Raw genomic sequence first — 17,892 nt, forward strand, 5'->3', positions numbered from 1 at the left:
CCCAGAGCCGAGTGTCTAGATATCTGAGCTCTTCCCAACCTTGTGAACCAACCAGGGTCTCCCCCAGACCCCCACCCTGGCCACCCCAGAGTTTTCTCGCGGCCCCCCAACTCACGGCTGGGTCTTCTCCCTGGGAAAGGCCTCATCGACTCGCCTCCTGAGCACCTTCAGGGACAAGCCGCGCCGAAGCATGAGCGTGAGCATGGTCTCTGCCGTCTCGTCTCCCGGTCCCTCCCGAAGCCACAGCCACACGGGACTGGAGAGGCCCCATCCCAAAGCGGTGCCCTTTGGACTTGCCCCTCCCTGCGATGTGGACACCGTGCCTAAGCAACCCTGGCTTCTCCTCTCGGCATGCCCGGCACACCTCCCACCCCAGAGGACATGCCGCACCATCCAGCCACACACCGCGCGTGCCTGACCTTTACCATCCGGGGAACACAACCATCCAGACACTGACAACCGGGGAACACAACCGTCCAGACACTGACAACCCGGGGAACACAACCGTCCAGACACTGACAACCCGGGGAACACAACCACCCAGACACTGACAACCCAGGGAACACAACCACGCAGACACTGACAACCCGGGGAACACAACCACCCAGACACTGACAACCCGGGGAACAGAACCACCCAGACACTGACAACCCAGGGAACACAACCGTCCAGACACTGACAACCTGGGGAACACAACCACCCAAACACTGACAACCCGGGGAACACAACCATCCAGACACTGACCACCCAGGGAACAGAACCATCCAGACACTGACAACCCGGGGAACAGAACCGTCCAGACACTGACAACCCATGGGAACAGAACCATCCAGACACTGACAACCCGGGGAACACAACCACCCAAACACTGACAACCCGGGGAACACAACCGTCCAGACACTGACAACCCAGGGAACACAACCATCCAGACACTGACAACCCGGGGAACACAACCATCCAGACACTGACAACCCGGGGAACACAACCATCCAGACACTGACAACCCAGGGAACACAACCACCCAGAAACTGACAACCCGGGGAACACAACCGTCCAGACACTGACAACCCGGGGAACACAACCATCCAGACACTGACAACCCAGGGAACACAACCACCCAGACATTGACAACCCGGGGAACACAACCGTCCAGACACTGACAACCCGGGGAACAGAACCACCCAGAAACTGACAACCCGGGGAACACAACCACCCAGACACTGACAACCCAGGGAACACAACCACCCAGACACTGACAACCCGGGGAACACAACCACCCAGAAACTGACAACCCGGGGAACAGAACCACCCAAACACTGACAACCCGGGGAACACAACCGTCCAGACACTGACAACCCGGGGAACAGAACCACCCAGACACTGACAACCCGGGGAACAGAACCGTCCAGACACTGACAACCCGGGGAACACAACCGTCCAGACACTGACAACCCGGGAACACAACCGTCCAGACACTGACAACCCAGGGAACACAACCATCCAGACACTGACAACCCAGGGAACAGAACCATCCAGACACTGACAACCCGGGGAACAGAACCGTCCAGACACTGACAACCCGGGGAACAGAACCGTCCAGACACTGACAACCCGGGGAACACAACCACCCAAACACTGACAACCCGGGGAACACAACCGTCCAGACACTGACAACCCAGGGAACACAACCACCCAGAAACTGACAACCCGGGGAACACAACCATCCAGACACTGACAACCCGGGGAACACAACCACCCAGACACTGACAACCCAGGGAACACAACCGTCCAGACACTGACAACCCGGGGAACACAACCACCCAAACACTGACAACCCGGGGAACACAACCACCCAAACACTGACAACCCGGGGAACACAACCACCCAGACACTGACAACCCAGGGAACACAACCATCCAGACACTGACAACCCAGGGAACACAACCGTCCAGACACTGACACTGGGCACTTCCCCTTCGCTTCCCACAGAGCCATGCGCTCACTTAGGCAGCGCTCCTGTCTCCCGGCACCCGCGACGCTGTGGCTCCAAGGTTTTGGCTCTGTTACAGGCCAAAGTATTGGGCCTGGGACACTCGTGGGAATGAGCCTCAGCTGAGTGGGAGTTGGTCACTTCCGGGCACTCTGGTGAGGAAAGGTGAGGGGGTACTGATGCAAATCACCCGTCCGCTGATTTATCTTTTTGTTCCATGTGGTCATTAGGAAAACAGGTGAAGCAGACACTGCCCCTAACTTTAGAGGGCATTCTGTCTGCATCTGTCCAGAATGCATATTCTGCTGCTTTGGGGTGAAATGCTCTAAATATATAAATGGGGGGAAAAATCACAGGAAGTAGGAGTTGAAAGAGGTCTTGGAAATTAGCTGGTTCGAGTCCCAGCTTCTAGCTGTGAGGAAAGCGGGAATGCTCAGTAGGAAGCCTGGCCCAGCCCGAGGCCAGGCGGGATGACAAAGGGCACACACCTGGAGCTGGGTCAGGAGGGAGACCTGCGAGGGAGAAGCCCTCCCTGCCATAGACACACTGCCCTGCCCGGCCGGCGGGGCCCAGTGGCTGAGCATCGACTATGAACCAGGAAGTCACGGTTGGATCCCCAGTCAGGGCACATGCCCAGGATGCAATGGGAGCCATACAGAAGGCAGCTGATCCATGATTCTCTCTCATCATTGATGTTTCTATCTCTCGCCCTCTCCCTTCCTCTCTGAACTCATAATAATAATAATAATAATGAGACATACTGTCCTTGCTATCAAAACACCAACCAGAGTAGAGAGAGAGCAAGATACTGAAAACCTATTTGAAGAAATAATGACAGAAAACTTCCCCCACCTGGTGAAAGAAATAGACTTATAAGTCCAGGAAGCACAGAGAGTCCCAAACAAGAGGAACCCAAAGAGGCATCATTATTACAATGCCAAGTGTTAAAGACAAAGAGAGAATCTTAAAAGCAGCAAGAGAAAAACTGTTAGTTACCTACAAGGGAGTACCCATACGACTGTCAGCTGATTTCTCAACAGAATCGTTGCTGGCCAGAAAGGAGTGGCAAGAAATATTCAAAGTGATGAATAGCAAGAACCTACAACCAAGATTACTCTACCCAGCAAAGCTATCATTTAGGATTGAAGGTCAGATAAAGAGCTTCACAGACAAGAAAAAGCTAAAGGAGTTCATCACCACCAAACCAGTATTACATGAAATGTTGAAGGGCATTCTCTAAAAGGAGGAGGAGGAGGAGGAGGAGGAGGAGGAGGACAAGCAAGAGGAGAAGGAGAAAAAAAGATAAAAAATATGCCAAAACCGGTTTGGCTCAGTGGATAGAGCGTCGGCCTGCGGACTCAAGGGTCCCAGGTTCGATTCCGGTCAAGGGCATGTACCTTGGTTGCGGGCACATCCCCAGTAGGGGGTGTGCAAGAGGCAGCTGATCGATGTTTCTCTCTCATCGATGTTTCTAACTCTCTATCCCTCTCCCTTCCTCTCTGTAAAAAATCAATAAAATATATTTAAAAAAAAAAATAAAAAGATAAAAAATATGAACAATAAAATGGCAATAAATACATATCTGTCAACAATTAAATCTAAAAATAAACAAACAAGAAATCTAATGAACAAAATAAACTAATGAATAAAATAGAATCAGAGGCATGGAACAGACTGACGAATCTCAGAGGGAAGGGGAGGGAGTGGTGGGGTTGGAAAAGGTTGACCTAAGATCTTATATGCATGTATGCATTACCTATGGACACAGACAACAGGGTGGTGAAGGCCTGGGGTGGGGTGGGAATTGGGTGGAGGGCGACATGAGGGGGAAAGGGGGGATATATGTAATACTCTCAACAATAAAGATTTTTTGAAGAAGAAAGAAAATCCATATGTAACTTGTTGGCCCAACAGCAGATTGAAAACACTAGATGAGCCCCAGCCATTTGGTTCAGTGGTTAGAACGGCGGCCCACAGACTGAAGGGTTGAGGGTTTAATTCCCCGTCGAGGGCACATACCTTGGTTGCAGGTTCATCCCCGCCCTGCGGGCAGGAGGCAACCAATCGATGTGTCTCTCTCTCATCAATGATTCTCTCTCTCTCTCCCCCTCCTCCTCCCTCCCTCCTAATTTCTATAGAAGTCTATGGAAAAAATACCCTCAGGTGAGGATTTAAAAAAACAAATGAAAACACTAGACTTCCGTTCAGAGCAGTGTTCCGTGTAACAGCCCGAACTGGAACCAGCTCCCACGGCCACACACAGACCAAGGGACAGCGGTCCACCCCGACCAGGGAGCACTGCTCAGCACGAGAAAGGGACGGACTAGCCATCCAGGCGGCAGCATGGACCAGCCCCAAAAGGAACACATTCTGGGGCTTCCGCTTCATTAAGCTCTAGAAATGTAAGCTGCTCTATAGCGACAGAAGGGGCTCGTGGCTACCCGGGCTGGGGAGGCGGGAGGGAGGGACTCTCACCCGAGGGGCGTGCTCGTGACTTTAATTGTGGTGATGGCTGCACAGGTGTAGACGTGTGTCCAGATTATCTGGTTACTCACTTAAATGTGAGCAGTTATAGAAATTACCCCTCAGTAAAGCGGGTTAGGTAACAAATACCCTGCCACCCCTGCCGATACTTGCAGAGAATCCAAGTTGTTGGCAAATGCCTTGGGCTCCTCCGTTAGCCGCTGGCATGAGGACCCTTCACTGGGAGCCAGCCCACTGCCCCAGGAGGTAACCACAGCGTCCGTCCTCCCGGAGCCAGCAGAGCTGGTGCCTGTGTGGAAGCAGGTGCCCCTACTCCCACAGCCACCAGCACTGTGCCCGAGGCCCAGCAAAGTCAGGAGGGAGGCAGCAGACTGCCCTCTGGAGGGAGCTCCGGGCACCCTCACCGGAGCCCTCCCTGCCCAGCAGCCAGGCCCCAGGTGGCGTCAGCAAAGGCCTCTCACACCCCCCGGACAGGCAGCAAGGACCCTGGTGTGCAGAGAGCTGCAGGCCCAAGGCCTACCCGCCATAGCAGGATCACCCGGAAGGGCCCAGACTCCCCGAGTATAAGGAAGACACCCTGAAGGCACCCCTGAGGACACTGGGCCTGAAGGCTGTGGGAAGAAGTCACCCTCAACCTTGAATGGGCCAGGGAGAGAGGAGAGTGACCCTCTCAGCCTCTTGGCCCCACCCAGCATCCTGGGCACAAAGCAGCCCACCCTACCGAGCGTCGCCCGCAGGCCACGTGGGCCGGTGCCCGGGAGGCGGCGTGGGTATGCCAGGGCCAGCTGGCCCAGGAGACAAGGTCTGAAGTCCGGGTCCTGGTCGAGGCTCTGCCACACCTGCCACGTGCCCCCAAGCTGGTCAGTGTCTGGAACAAGGAGGCTGACGCAGAGCCGAGAGCCCGGGGGCCACCACCGACTTGTCTCCTGGCTCCCAGGCCTAGCAAAGCCCCCACACGCTGAGCTCCTGGCGGCCCGTTCAAGGGACCAGCCAGGACGCTGCTAGGAGAATCCAGGCAAGCCACAGGCAGGGAGGAAAGGCTTACACAACACACGGCCGATTGAAAACAACAACTTGTATTCAAAATGCACGAAGATCTCCTAAAACTCGGCAATAACGAGCAGCCCAGTAGGAAAACGGGCAAAAGCTCGGAACACACAGCACGTGGAGAAGCACGGGGGGAGGGGTCCAAACACCGCGGCAGGGGGAAGCTACACGCACCTCCTCCCAGGACCAACCCGGGCGACAGCTCAGACAGCGAGGGTCAGCCTGGGCGACGGCTGGAGAGCCGCTGGACAGAAGCCTCCGGCCAGGAGTCTACAGAGGAGGCCGCGTGGAGACTGCTCGGAGGCGGCGCTGGCGGAGGGCTGGGCCACCCCCTCGTGTAGTATGCCCGCTAGGTCCTGCCCGAACCTGGGTCCTGGAGGGCCACGCTTGGGGGTCAGGGGCTGAGTTCTGGAAGCAGCAGAACCGGGTGGACGGTTGGCTTCTACCAGGGTTCGATGCTCCGGTGCAGGGCGCTGTGGTACTCGGAGCTTCCGACACAGTTAAGGGCTTGTTACCCGACCGGAGGAAGCCACTGCTGCCCCTGCCTCAGTGTGGGCGGGCACCGCAGGCTCCGAGCGCCCTCTCTCCCTGCGGCACAGCTAGGGACGCAGGGGCACGTGGCCAGCTGCTCCGTGGAGATGCAGGAGCAGGAGGGAGTCGATGCGTGTTCGAGCGGTGCCTTCTCCAAGGCCCCTCGTGGTGCAGGGCGTGATCTCTATGATAAAATTAAAGAATTCCTTAACATTGGGACGGAGGCAGCTCCTCGGGAGATTAAATTGGGAAATGCGAGTATTTAACTTGTTAAGTACACAAACGACATAGCTGCCATTTGTACACATTTTGAGTTTGTTATCACTGCCGGTATTTTTTAAAGTGGTAATTCTGCAATAAGGCATAAGCTTTTCAAGGATTTAAATATTAAGTCAGCCCCGGCCAGGTAGCTCAGCTGGTAGAGCGCTGTCCCAATACTCTGAGGTTGCAGGTTTGATCCCTGGTCAGGGCACATGCAAGAATCAACCACTGAGTGCATCAATGGTGGAGCAATAAATCGCTGTTTCTCCTTCTCTCACATCAATAAATTAAAAATTTTTAAATAGCAGATAAAAATAGGTTTCCTTCAAACTCACTTTAATGAGACAGTTTATTTATAACTAGTATATGTTATTTCTATTAGTTTAAAGTCCTTTCCTTACTCTTGCGATGAAAAATCAAAATGTATCATGTTAAAATATAAGAAATGAAAGTATGTTCTTTTAAAAGGCTATTCTTAAAAACAAAATAAAATGAAGAATAAATAAAATTAAAAAAAGATAAAAGGCTATTCTTGCCCGGCCAGCAGGGCTCAGTGGTTGAGCGTCAACCTATGAACCAGGAGGTCACGGTTCGATTCCCGGTCAGGGCACATGCCCGGGTTGCAGGCTCGATCCCCAGTGTGGGGCGTGCAGGAGGCAGCTGATCCATGATTCTCTCTCATCATTGATGTTTCTGTCTCTCTCTCCCCCTCCCTTCCTCTCTGACATCAATAAAAATATTTTTTAAAAAGAAGAAAAAGGAAAAGACACTCCGATGGCAAAGAGCATGAGATGCTCAGCATCACAGGGTCTTTAGCGAATTGCAAATGGAAACCCCTGCGCACCTACGGGCCAGACTCCACACTGAGGCCCGAGGACACGGAGCGGCAGGAACTCACCGGGACCCACTTTGGAAGGCAGTCTGGAAATTTCCTACCCAACTAAACATCCTCCTCCTTACTTACATTGCATTCTACAGTCCATTAACTATTTAAAATAAATGTGAAAATTCAGCAGGTACATGGAAGCAATTAAAGCAAAATCAAGTCAAAAAGGATCATGGACAAAAGCCCCCCCGTCCCAAGAAAAACCGTTATCGCTGGCTCCGGCTGAAGGAGCAGCGGGCCGTGCTCCGGTAACGTGGTCAGGCAGGCACCCCAGGCGTGGCCGTGGTTTCGGCGGCACAGGGCAAGGGGGCGCCTGTCATGAAAGGAAGCACAGAGGGTCCGTCACACAAGATCCAGCTTCCTGAGAAGAGAGGCCCCAGGGGCCCAGAGAGCCACTGGGCGGTCAGAGCTCTGAGTTCCAAGGGCCACACGGGGCGGCGCAGTCCCGGCGCTCAGAGGAACACAGGGAAGGGTGCCACTGGCCGGGAACGAGGCGGCACCTGGCTACCCGATCGGCTACGGCTCAGGTTTCCACCCGCTGGGCGCCCACAGGCAACGGAATACCGGAATACGGTACTCAGCGGCTCAGGAGGGGCTGGGATGCGAAGCCTCAAGCATCCAGCATGCCCCCTGCCAGGGCAGGGCTGGGCTGGGCTGGGCTGGGCGGCCAGGACAGAGGGGGAGGGACCAGAAGCCACGCCCACGTGCTCCCCAGCCCCTCATACGTGAAGCCCTTCCGGCCCCACCGGCGAGTTCCGTGGGGGAGTCACTGCGAGGCCACTCCGAGACCGGGCAGGCTTACGGGCATGAGCCCAGCAGTGGTGGCATGTGGGCACGCTCCCCTGGCACCCCCGCTCGGAGAAGCACTCGGCCTCCAGCCAAGGTTGGGAGACACACCACCTTCCAAAACCCAGTGAGCCGGCCGTTTCCAGGCAGCGGGGGCTGGCGTGGTCCCCATCACCCACCCTCCCTTACCCAGCACGTGCCCTCGGTCAGGGCATGCGACGGGCACAGAGGACAGACCTGGGTTCTAGTGCCCACTGGCCGACCTTGAGCAAGCCACTCTGCCCTCAGTGTCCCCATCTGTAACACAAAGGTGACCCCTGCGCCCCCAGGGCCGAGAGCTACCTAAGTGAGCGCGCCGGGTGCAGGGTGCAGTGGGAGCCGGGCCCCGGGCTTCTCCCGGCAGCTGTTGGGACGCTCTGCTCACCACATCGCGGCAGTGGGGAAACGGGTTTCGCAAAAGCCATTCTCTCTCCCACTCCTTTAACTCCCAGTCTGAGAGCTACCGCCCGTTTGGATTGAAAGTCCGTTTTCCTAACATTTCAGATGCCCAATCCAATGTGCCTGCAGGGCGGGCGCCAGCTTAGCACGTGACCACTGCATGCGACCTCCAGCTCTCGGATTCTAACACGTCTTGGACGGCCACACTCCACGTTCTGTAGGAAACATGGGGTGAATCTTGGTGACCTTGGATTTGACGATGGTTTCTTAACCTGACAATAACAGTACAAGCAACCGAAAGAATAGAGGCATTGGACATCGAAATTGACAGACCTGCCCTGACCGGTTTGGCTCAGTGGATAGAGCGTCGGCCTGCGGACTGAAGGGTCCCGGGTTCGATTCTGGTCAAGGGCATGTACCTTGGTTGCGGGCACATCCCCAGTAGGAGGTGTTCAAGAGGCAGCTGATTGATGTTTCTCTCTCATCAATGTTTCTAACTCTCTGTCCCTCTCCCTTCCTCTCTGTAAAAGAAATCAATAAAATATATTTAAAAAGAAAGAAATTGACAGACCCTGTGCTTCAGAAGACAGCACCGGGGTGAAAAGAGCCCCAACCACGGGGCGGCTCGCTCGCACCTGTCCGATGGCTGTCGCCGAGAGGCAGCGCCAAGGTGCCGGGGGGGAAGGAGCGGCCGTGGTGGACTGTAACTGGGGCAGCCTCTGCGGTCACGGCACGGCGGCTCCCCACGAGGCAGCCCCAGATGCCACAGGAGACGTCAGGAAGGCTGGCACGTGGCACAGGGCGCCTGAGACAGACAGCTCCAGGCCGAGCCGCTCCGGTCACCTAGCACATGGCCAACTCTTGTCCTCCTCCCCAAGGACACTCAGGAGTAAGTGTTCCCACTTCTCCTCCCGCCCAGTGAGTGGCTTACATCACCCACTCAGGGAAGCAGATAACAGAAATTCATGTGGCGCCCTTTTGCCAACGACACCCAAGGACGGATGAAGTCGGGGAAATACGTCTCATTTGGCTCATCAGCACAAAGCTGACGACTAGTCTATTGACCCCCCTAGGCCCCCCTAAACCCACCTTTGGAAAACAGGTAAGACCCGGGCGGCTCTCTGCGCGCTCAGGCCTCTCTTCCCCTCGGGCGGGCATCGGCTTTTCTCTCCCAAACTCCAAGGGTCCCCCGACATTGGCCGCCAGGGGAGCAACAGGCAGTGGCAGCTCTCCCAGGTTTACGCTGATCCCGTCTCCAAGGCCCCTGTTCTGTGACTTTCCAGGGAGCTCCCAGCGGCCCGCCTGGCTCACTGCCTTCCTGTGCCCGCACTTCCTGAGCCCCGCAGCCGGCATGGCCCACGCTTTCCCACGTTTCCAGGGGCCACGGCAGCCAGCCCAGCCTGCATGGCCCACGCTTTCCCACGTTTCCAGGGGCCACGGCAGCCAGCCCAGCCTGCATGGCCCACGCTTTCCCACGTTTCCAGGGGCCACGGCAGCCAGCCCAGCCGGCATGGCCCACGCTTTCCCACGTTTCCAGGGGCCACGGCAGCCAGCCCAGCCTGCATGGCCCACGCTTTCCCACGTTTCCAGGGGCCACGGCAGCCAGCCCAGGCTCCCCTGACCCTTCCACCCTAAGCCCTTCCTTGCTTCCTGTCCCCGCCTCAGTAAACATTGCACAGTCACTTGGACTCGTATTGTGAAATCTTTCCTACGCGAAGTCAGGATCCCACACGCTCTGGCCGTCCAGAGGCAGAATGGCTCTGGGCCCAGTCCCTTTCCGGTGGCAATACCACTTCTGGGTTGGTGGGGGGTTTTTAATCCTCACCGAGGACATTTTTCCCCACTGCTTCTCAGAGAGTGGAGGTTGGGGAAGGATGAGAGAGAGAGAGAGAGAGAGAGAGAGAGAGAGAGAGAGAGAGAGAGGAAACATCAATGTTTGAGAGACACATCAACGGGTTGCCTCCCCCAGCCTCCCTGACCAGGGGTGGGGAGCAAACCACAACCCAAGTATATGCCCTTGACCGAGAATCGAAACCTCGACCCTTTGGTGCGTGGGCTGACGCTCTAACCATTGAGCCACACTGGCAGGACTGAGTTGTTTTTTTAATCCTCACCTGAGAATATGTTTTCTTTTTTTTTTTTAAATATATTTTATTGATATTTTACAGAGAGGAAGGGAGAGGGATAGAGAGCTAGAAACATCGATGAGAGAGAAACATTGACCAGCTGCCTCCTGCACACCTCCCACTGGGGATGTGCCCGCAACCAAGGTACATGCCCCTGACCGGAATCGAACCCGGGACCCTTCAGTCCACAGGCCGACGCTCTATCCACTGAGCCAAAGCGGTTTCGGCGAGAATATGTTTTCATTGATTTTTAGAGAAAGAGGGAGAGAAAGAGATTTTAAAAAATCGATGTGAGAGAGAAACATCGATAGGATGCCCCCCTCATGTGTCCCAACTGGGGGTTGAAGCCACAACCCAGGTACAAGCCCTGACCAGGAGCTGAACCCGCAACCTTTTGGTGTACAGGACGATGCTCATACCAACCGAGCCACCCAGCCAGGCCCTACTTCTGAGTATTTACCTGAAGAAAAAGCATTAACTAAAAGAGATAGATGACCATGTTCACGGCGGTATTATTCACTACAGCCAGGACCTGGGAACAGCCTAGGTGTCCATCGGGGTTAAAGGTTATAAGATGCGGTTCATGTACACAGGGGGATATGGTGCTGCCCTAAGAGAGAATGGCATCGCGGCCCGCCCTCCTCGGAGCAGACCACGCCTTTCCGTCCCCCTCCCTCCCCATCTCTCCAGGCACGTCCCCTTCACCTTCCTCACTCCCAGGCCCCCAGGGCCCTTCCTGGGCCTCCATAACGGGCTTCCTAAGCCCGTGTCTCCTACCCACCACTTCTTCCCTCTCTGTGATGTTATAGATAAATGTTCTCTCTCTTTTTTTAAAATATATTTTTGTTGATTTCAGAGCGGAAGGGAGAGGGAAAGAGAGATAGAAACATCAATGATGAGAGACAATCATTGATCGGCTGCCTCCTGCACACCCCCCACTGAGGATCCGGCCCGCAACCCAGGCATATGCCCTTGGCCGGAATCGAACCTGGGGCCCTTCAGTCCACAGGCCGACGCTCTATCCACTGAGCCAAACCAGCTAGGGCGATAAATGTTTGCTTAAAAAAAAAAAGGAATGACTTCTTGCCATTTGCTACAACCTGGGTGAAACCTGAGGGCATTATGCGAAGCCAGAAAATGGTACTGCTGATTCACTCACCGTTAACCACAGGAAAGGAGCAGGGAAGAAGCAGACACTGCAGGCATGTCATTCGGGCAGCTTCCCCAGGAAGCGGCAGCTCTGCACGCCCTGGGGACCCACCGGCTTATTCCCTGCAGCCCACTGGGGCGGGAGCCCACCAGGGGCAGACAGACACAGGCCCAGTAAGGTTAGGGTGACCTAGGGAAGTGCTTTTCTTTCTTTTTTTTAACATTTTTTTTATTGATTTCGGACAGGAAGGGAGAGGGAGAGAGAGACAGAAACATCAACGATGAGGGAGAATCAATGATCGGCTGCCTCCTGCACACCCCCAACTGGGGATCAAGCCCACAACCCGGGCATCTGCCCTGACCGTAATCGAACCGGGACCCTCAGTCCGCAGGGCGATGCTCTAGCCACCGAGCCACACCGGCCAGGGCAGGCGGGTACTTTTCTGTCAGTTATACCTGGGAACAGAAATCGTCGGCCAGAATGGGCGTGGCCACTGCCAGGGTGTGAGACGTTGGGAATGCATTATCGAAACAAAGCCGCTCCCTCTCGTGTGCTCTTGGCTCCCAGTGACGCCCGACCTGTGCGGCTCTGTTCCTGCTTCCTTGCTGCCTGGCCTGCGGCCCGGAGCCATGCCGACCGCACACGCAGCGGGCCAGGAACTGCGGCGGCAAACACGAGCTAAGCTAAGCTTGGCCTGCCGCGGGCTGGGCCCGGCTCCCCCAAGGAAAGGAAACTGCGGACACTGGCTCGGATCTGAGCTCTGCTGAAGCCCAGCTGCACTCCCGTGGCGGGACAGCGGGAAATGGGACTTCAGAAACTCAGGGTTTAATTCCATGGAAACAGGGCTTTCTACTAAATCGCATCCTCCCAGGCGAGTCTCAGACAGTTCCTTTCCTCAGGATATTGCAAGAAATTCACCCCCACTGGCAACCAGGGGAGATGAAGCCCTCTCCCTGCTTTAACAGACAACCTATGATCGCACTTACATGTGGAATCTTAAAAAAAACAACTAAAAACTAAGAAGCTCATAGAGAACAGACTGGTGCTGCCGGAGGCGGGGTGGGTGGGTGGCTGAGGGAAACGGGTCAAGCACACAGACCTGCAGATGGAAGATAGCGAGCGGAACCATGAGGCTATCAGGTCCATCGTGGTGACCACAGTCAGGAATGCTGGAGTGCATGTTCGAAAGTCGCTAAGAGAATGAAGGTTCTCATCACGAGAGAAAAAGATGTGTAACTATGTGTGATAACAGATGCTGAGTAGACTTTCTCTCTCTCCCTCTCCCTTCCTCTCTGAAATAAATAAATAAAAAATTTAAGTGAAGCCGAAACCGGTTTGGCTCAGTGGATAGAGCGTCGGCCTGCAGACTGAAGGGTCCCAGGTTCGATTGCGGTCAAGGGCATGTACCTTGGTTGCGGGCACATCCCCAGTAGGAGGTGTGCAGGAGGCAGCTGATCGATGTTTCTCTCTCATCGATGTTTCTAACTCTCTATCCCTCTCCCTTCCTCTCTGTAAAAAAATCAATAAAATATATTTAAAAAAAAATTTTTCAAGTGAAAAGACAGCCCACCGAATGGGAGAAGATCTTTGCAAATCATACATCTGAGAAGAAACTTGTATCACGCATACTATATAGAAGGAATTCTTCAGCTCAAAAATAAAAGTGATGGGGGACTTACAATCTGATAGAGCACCTGATTCATCTGAAAAATAATCCTATTAACTTTAAGTCCCAGAACAGTGGTCGGCAAACTGCGGCTCGCTGCCGACCACTGTCCTAGAATACAGGCTCTTCCGGGAACAGAGGCTGAGCTTTTCTGCGTTTCCTTTCTCAGGCCGGCGCACCTGCGCGCTCCCTTTGATCCCGAGCAAAGTGATGGAGGAGGTGACTCAGCTGTGGACAATGGACACTGTGCCCAGCACGCGGGCAGAGCGGGTAAGCACGGTCAGGCCGACCCCACCAGGAGCCAAGCCGGCATCTCATCACCTGACAACCAGGAACCATGGTTGGGTCCGGCTGGCCCCAGGGTTCCAGAAAACCGGAATAATCAAACCATGCAGGAGAGTTTGGAGTCACACTTTATTCACCGGTGGGCTTAGAGAAAATGAATTCAAATTCTCAGCAAGGCTACAAGCAGAGCTTCCCTTTTTATTAAAGAGCCGGCCCTATGTGTGCTCAGTGGTTATCTCACTGCTGGCCTTGAAAACAACACAGTTCTATCCAATTAAAAAATGCACCTGGCATGGCATTGAGAGTATGGACATATCTAGTTTCTGGCCTACAAGGTCAGACAGCTAAGGTTATCTTCCTCATTATTCCAGCAGGCTAAAGCAGGCTAGAAAGCGAAGTTATTTTTTTAGAATAAGAGGCCGTCTAAGAAAAACAGCAGAGAATTCTAAACAGCAGTTTTTTTACAAAATAGGGGTTTTCCTTCTCACCAGGACTGCTTGTGATCGCATTCCGTCCCCAGGGCCCCCCGCCCCGGCCCACTCCCCAGTGGGACCCTGACCCCCCACCTGCTGGAAGACAGGACTTGAATGCTTGTTTAAGCGCCCTGTCTTCTTTTAAAGAATTTTTTATATATTTTATTGATATTTTACAGAGAGGAAGGGAGAGGGACAGAGAGCTAGAAACATCGATGAGAGAGAAACATCGATCAGCTGCCCCCTGCACACCCCCCACTGGGGATGTGCCCGCAACCAAGGCACACGCCCCCGACCGGAATCGAACCCGGGACCCTTCAGTCTGCAGGCCGACGCTCTATCCACTGAGCCAAACCGGTTTTGGCCGCCCTGTCTTCTTGGTTGGCTGGCCTTCCCAATAAACGCCTTATATGATTCCACCCTGCCTCCGTTACCGGACATTGCGACAGGCAGCCGGGCCCACGCGGGGTTTCCCAGTGAACAAAGGACAAATAAGCCAGGTGAGAACAGGTGGTGTGAACAGACATTTCTCCAAAGACGGAGACACGGCCCCTGAGCTCACAAAAAGGTACGCAGTATCATTAGTCATCAGGGAAGCTCAGACCCAAACCACAACGAGACGCCACTTCCCCTCCACTAGGGCAGCTAGGATCAAAAAGACGACAGCAGCGAGTGCTGGCAAGAGCGGGGAGCAGCTGGCGAGCTCTGAGGCTGCTGGTGGGAGCGTGGAGGAGGGCAGCCACTGGCAAACAGCTGGCAGGTCCTCAAAAGGCTAAACCCGGACGGGGTGAAGGAACAGGTTCTATGAAAAGTAACCTCCCGTGATCTTATCCTAAATTTCCAACTGGGCAGGTCATGGCGGTTGTTCTGCCTCAGGCCTGTAACTCCTGTTCTGTGCTTCTAGGTTCACGGGGCTCAGGGGCTGAGCATCGACCTATGAACCAGGAGGTTACAGTTCGATGCCCAGTCAGGCCACAGGCCCAGGCTGCAGGCTCCATCCCGTGTGGGGGGTGCAAGAGACAGCAGATCAGTGATTCTCTCTCATCATTGATGTTCCTCTCTCTCTCCCCCTCCTTTCCTCTCTGAATCAATAAAAATACATTAGAAAAAACAACAACAAAAACTGCCTCCCTGACATAGGGCATCAGTTTGGCTCAAAGAAACTAAAAAAATTCTCTACACGTTTGAATGTTTCTTACTGCAACACAGAACTACCCTATGACCCAGCAATTCCATTCCTGTTTGTGCACATCATTCCCCTTCCCGTCAGCCAAGTCTCCAAGCCACCAGCTGGTGTCCCACAGTGCACTGCAGTTCGACATGGAGGAACCAGAGTTAGCACAGACTCTACGTTGAAGGGCTTCGTCACACACGACTACCCCCACCTTGGACGCCAGTCACAGGCCCTAGAGCACCCGTGCTTCTGATGACGTGGCCGTACTTGTTCATTTTTGTTAATCCTCAGCCGAGGCTATTTTCCCATTGATTTTTAGAGAGAGTGGAAGGGAGGTGGGAGGGACAGAGAGAGAGACATCAATGTGAGAGAGACACATCTCTTGGTTGCCTCCACAAATGCTCAGCAAGGTATGTGCTGGACACAACTTGATCGGAATCGAACTTGGGACCCTTCAGTCGGTGGGCCAACGCTCTACCCACCGGGCCAAACGGGCACAGACCCGGGGCCCCACCCCCTCCTCAGGCAGGATGATTTGTTGGAGCCGGCATCACCGGGGCACAGCAGCGAACCCGTCATCCTACCTTCCAGAGGCAGAGGGTCCAGTCTTGCTTCCAAAAGCCCGGACCGAGGCCCAGCCTCGTGGCCACAGCCCTGCGGAGCTCCTGGGCCCCAAACACTCCCAGGCAGGTGGCCGCCCAGCCGGGAGCCCGCGGTGGGGGAGGCGGGGATGGAGGCGCAGAGCCCAGGCCAGCAGTTTCATCCTGCCAGAGGGGCCAGTTCCCAGTTCCCAGCACCGGGCTCAGCAGCCCCACTCCAGTCTCCAGGCCCTGCCTACAGGAGCTCGGCGGGTCTCCAGAGGCCTCCCCGGGGCCGCCCTCCCCTCCGGCAGCAGGGCCAGCAGGTGGGGCTCCCAGCAGGATGCTCCCCAGCAGGCCAGTGATGCAAGAAGGAGTTCATGACTCAGCCTGAAGTCACACAGCCAAGCAAATGGGACAAAAAGCAGGGCCCGGGCCAGCCAGTGGGAAGGAAATAGGTGGGGCTGTGGCCACACCCACCCAGAACGCGGTGCCAGGCCCAAGCCAGGCCCAGGCAGCAGCCGCACCAGCGGGCCAGAGACACCGATCAGACAGACGAGGTGAAGGGGTCTGCACTGTGGGTAATGCAAGCGCCTGGCTGGGGCTTTGCCCGCCAAGGCACCCACCTCCAGGAGGATCCGCTTCAACCACGATGCCCGCGGGCTGGGTGGCTGCAGGAGCCCGGCCTCGCCCGCCAGGCCCCTTTGTTTGAGAGATCTTGGCGGATTTCTAACACTGACCGTCTGAGCCACTTGTTTTTTTCTCTCCGAACTTTTAGTTCTCCCTCTTACCTCATCACCCACCACAGCAAACACAATAAAAGCAGAACCGGCACAGCCTCCCGCTCAAGCTGCGCCCCCAGCTTGCTCGCTCTCCCCCCTCCCCCCACCCCGACCTCACTGAGGCTTGCTGCGCATTTCCAGATCCTGTGAGTAATAACTTTCCAAGTTCCCTGATGGTTATCACTGAATGACATTTTGGCAACTGCAAGAACCAGTCGCAACACTGGTGTCTGACAGGCTGAGAGAACAGGAGCACCAGGCCCCGGGCAGGAGCAGCTAGAAGGGGCTGGAAGGAGCCCGCAGCGCAGCGGCTGCCAGGGGGGCTGTCAGGGGGGCTGTCAGGGGGCGGGAGGCAGCGCTGCCCTGGGTCCTGGGCTGCAGGGAGGCAGGGAACGGAGACACACCCACAGTCCCCGCCTCCGGAGTGGCTCGCAGCTCCCAGCAGGCCCGTTCTCCTTTTCACTCTTTAACTGTGGAACACTGATATCAAAGGGTTATGTGAGTAGAGCAAAAGGAAATGACTCCCCGCCCCACCAGATAGCTCCAAACTCTGGTTCCTCTCTGCCCCCACTCTCCCCACTGCACAGCGTTTGAGGAAACGTCAGACATCACAGCTCAGCCATAACATCTCACATTCCCTCTAAAGGACAAAGACGCCCGCCTGGCCAGCGTGGCTCAGTGGCTGAGCACTGACCTGTCAAGCAGGAGGTCATGGTTCAATTCCCGGTCAGGACACAGGCCGGGGCTGTGGGCTCGATCTCCAGTGCGGGGCGTGCAGGAGGCAGCCGGTCAATGACTCTCTCTCATCATTGATGCATTTATCCCTCTCTTCCTCTCCCTTCCTTTTCAAGGAAGAAAAAAAAAAAAAAAATATATATATATATATATATATATACACACACACACACACACACACACACACACATATATTTATATGTGTGTGTGTGTGTGTTTAAAATAAATACAAGCTAAAGACTCCTTTTATAAACAGAACCGCAAACAATGATCTCACCTAAAATATAGTATGAATCCCTTAATATCATTAACCATCAAGGGACTGTTCAAGTCTCCCCAAATGCCTCATAAATGTTTGTAAACCTGCATGCTGGTGATTCTCCCCTGAAGTCTCATCTGCAGGCAGAAATCTGCATGTGACCAGCTTCCTCAGTGATTCGCGGTAAGGAGGCCAAGGATCAAGGGTGGAGTGACCTCCCCAGGAGCCCTCTTAGAGTGAG

The 17,892-nt window shown here is 54.9% G+C and overlaps 1 protein-coding gene across 6 annotated transcripts in view; it reads right to left on the minus strand.

Annotated features, from left to right (window-relative positions):
* Positions 1-17,892, minus strand: part of ACOT7 (acyl-CoA thioesterase 7) — a 73,265-nt gene that overhangs the window by 50,336 nt on the left and 5,037 nt on the right. Inside the window, exon 1 of one of the 6 annotated variants that reach the window (XM_080656775.1) lies at positions 15,882-16,273. The exons of 2 other annotated variants lie outside the window; for them this stretch is intronic. In XM_080656775.1, coding sequence (XP_080512901.1) covers positions 15,882-16,060 — 179 coding nt within the window. In that variant the 5' untranslated portion in view covers positions 16,061-16,273. Of the gene's footprint in view, positions 1-115; positions 421-15,881; positions 16,274-17,892 lie in introns of those variants that run through there. 3 more of the 6 variants (XM_080656773.1, XM_080656778.1, XM_080656776.1) reach the window with 3 other exon arrangements.

This window comes from Plecotus auritus (assembly GCF_963455305.1).
Source record: "Plecotus auritus genome assembly, chromosome: 2".
Classification (NCBI taxonomy): Eukaryota; Metazoa; Chordata; class Mammalia; order Chiroptera; family Vespertilionidae; genus Plecotus; species Plecotus auritus.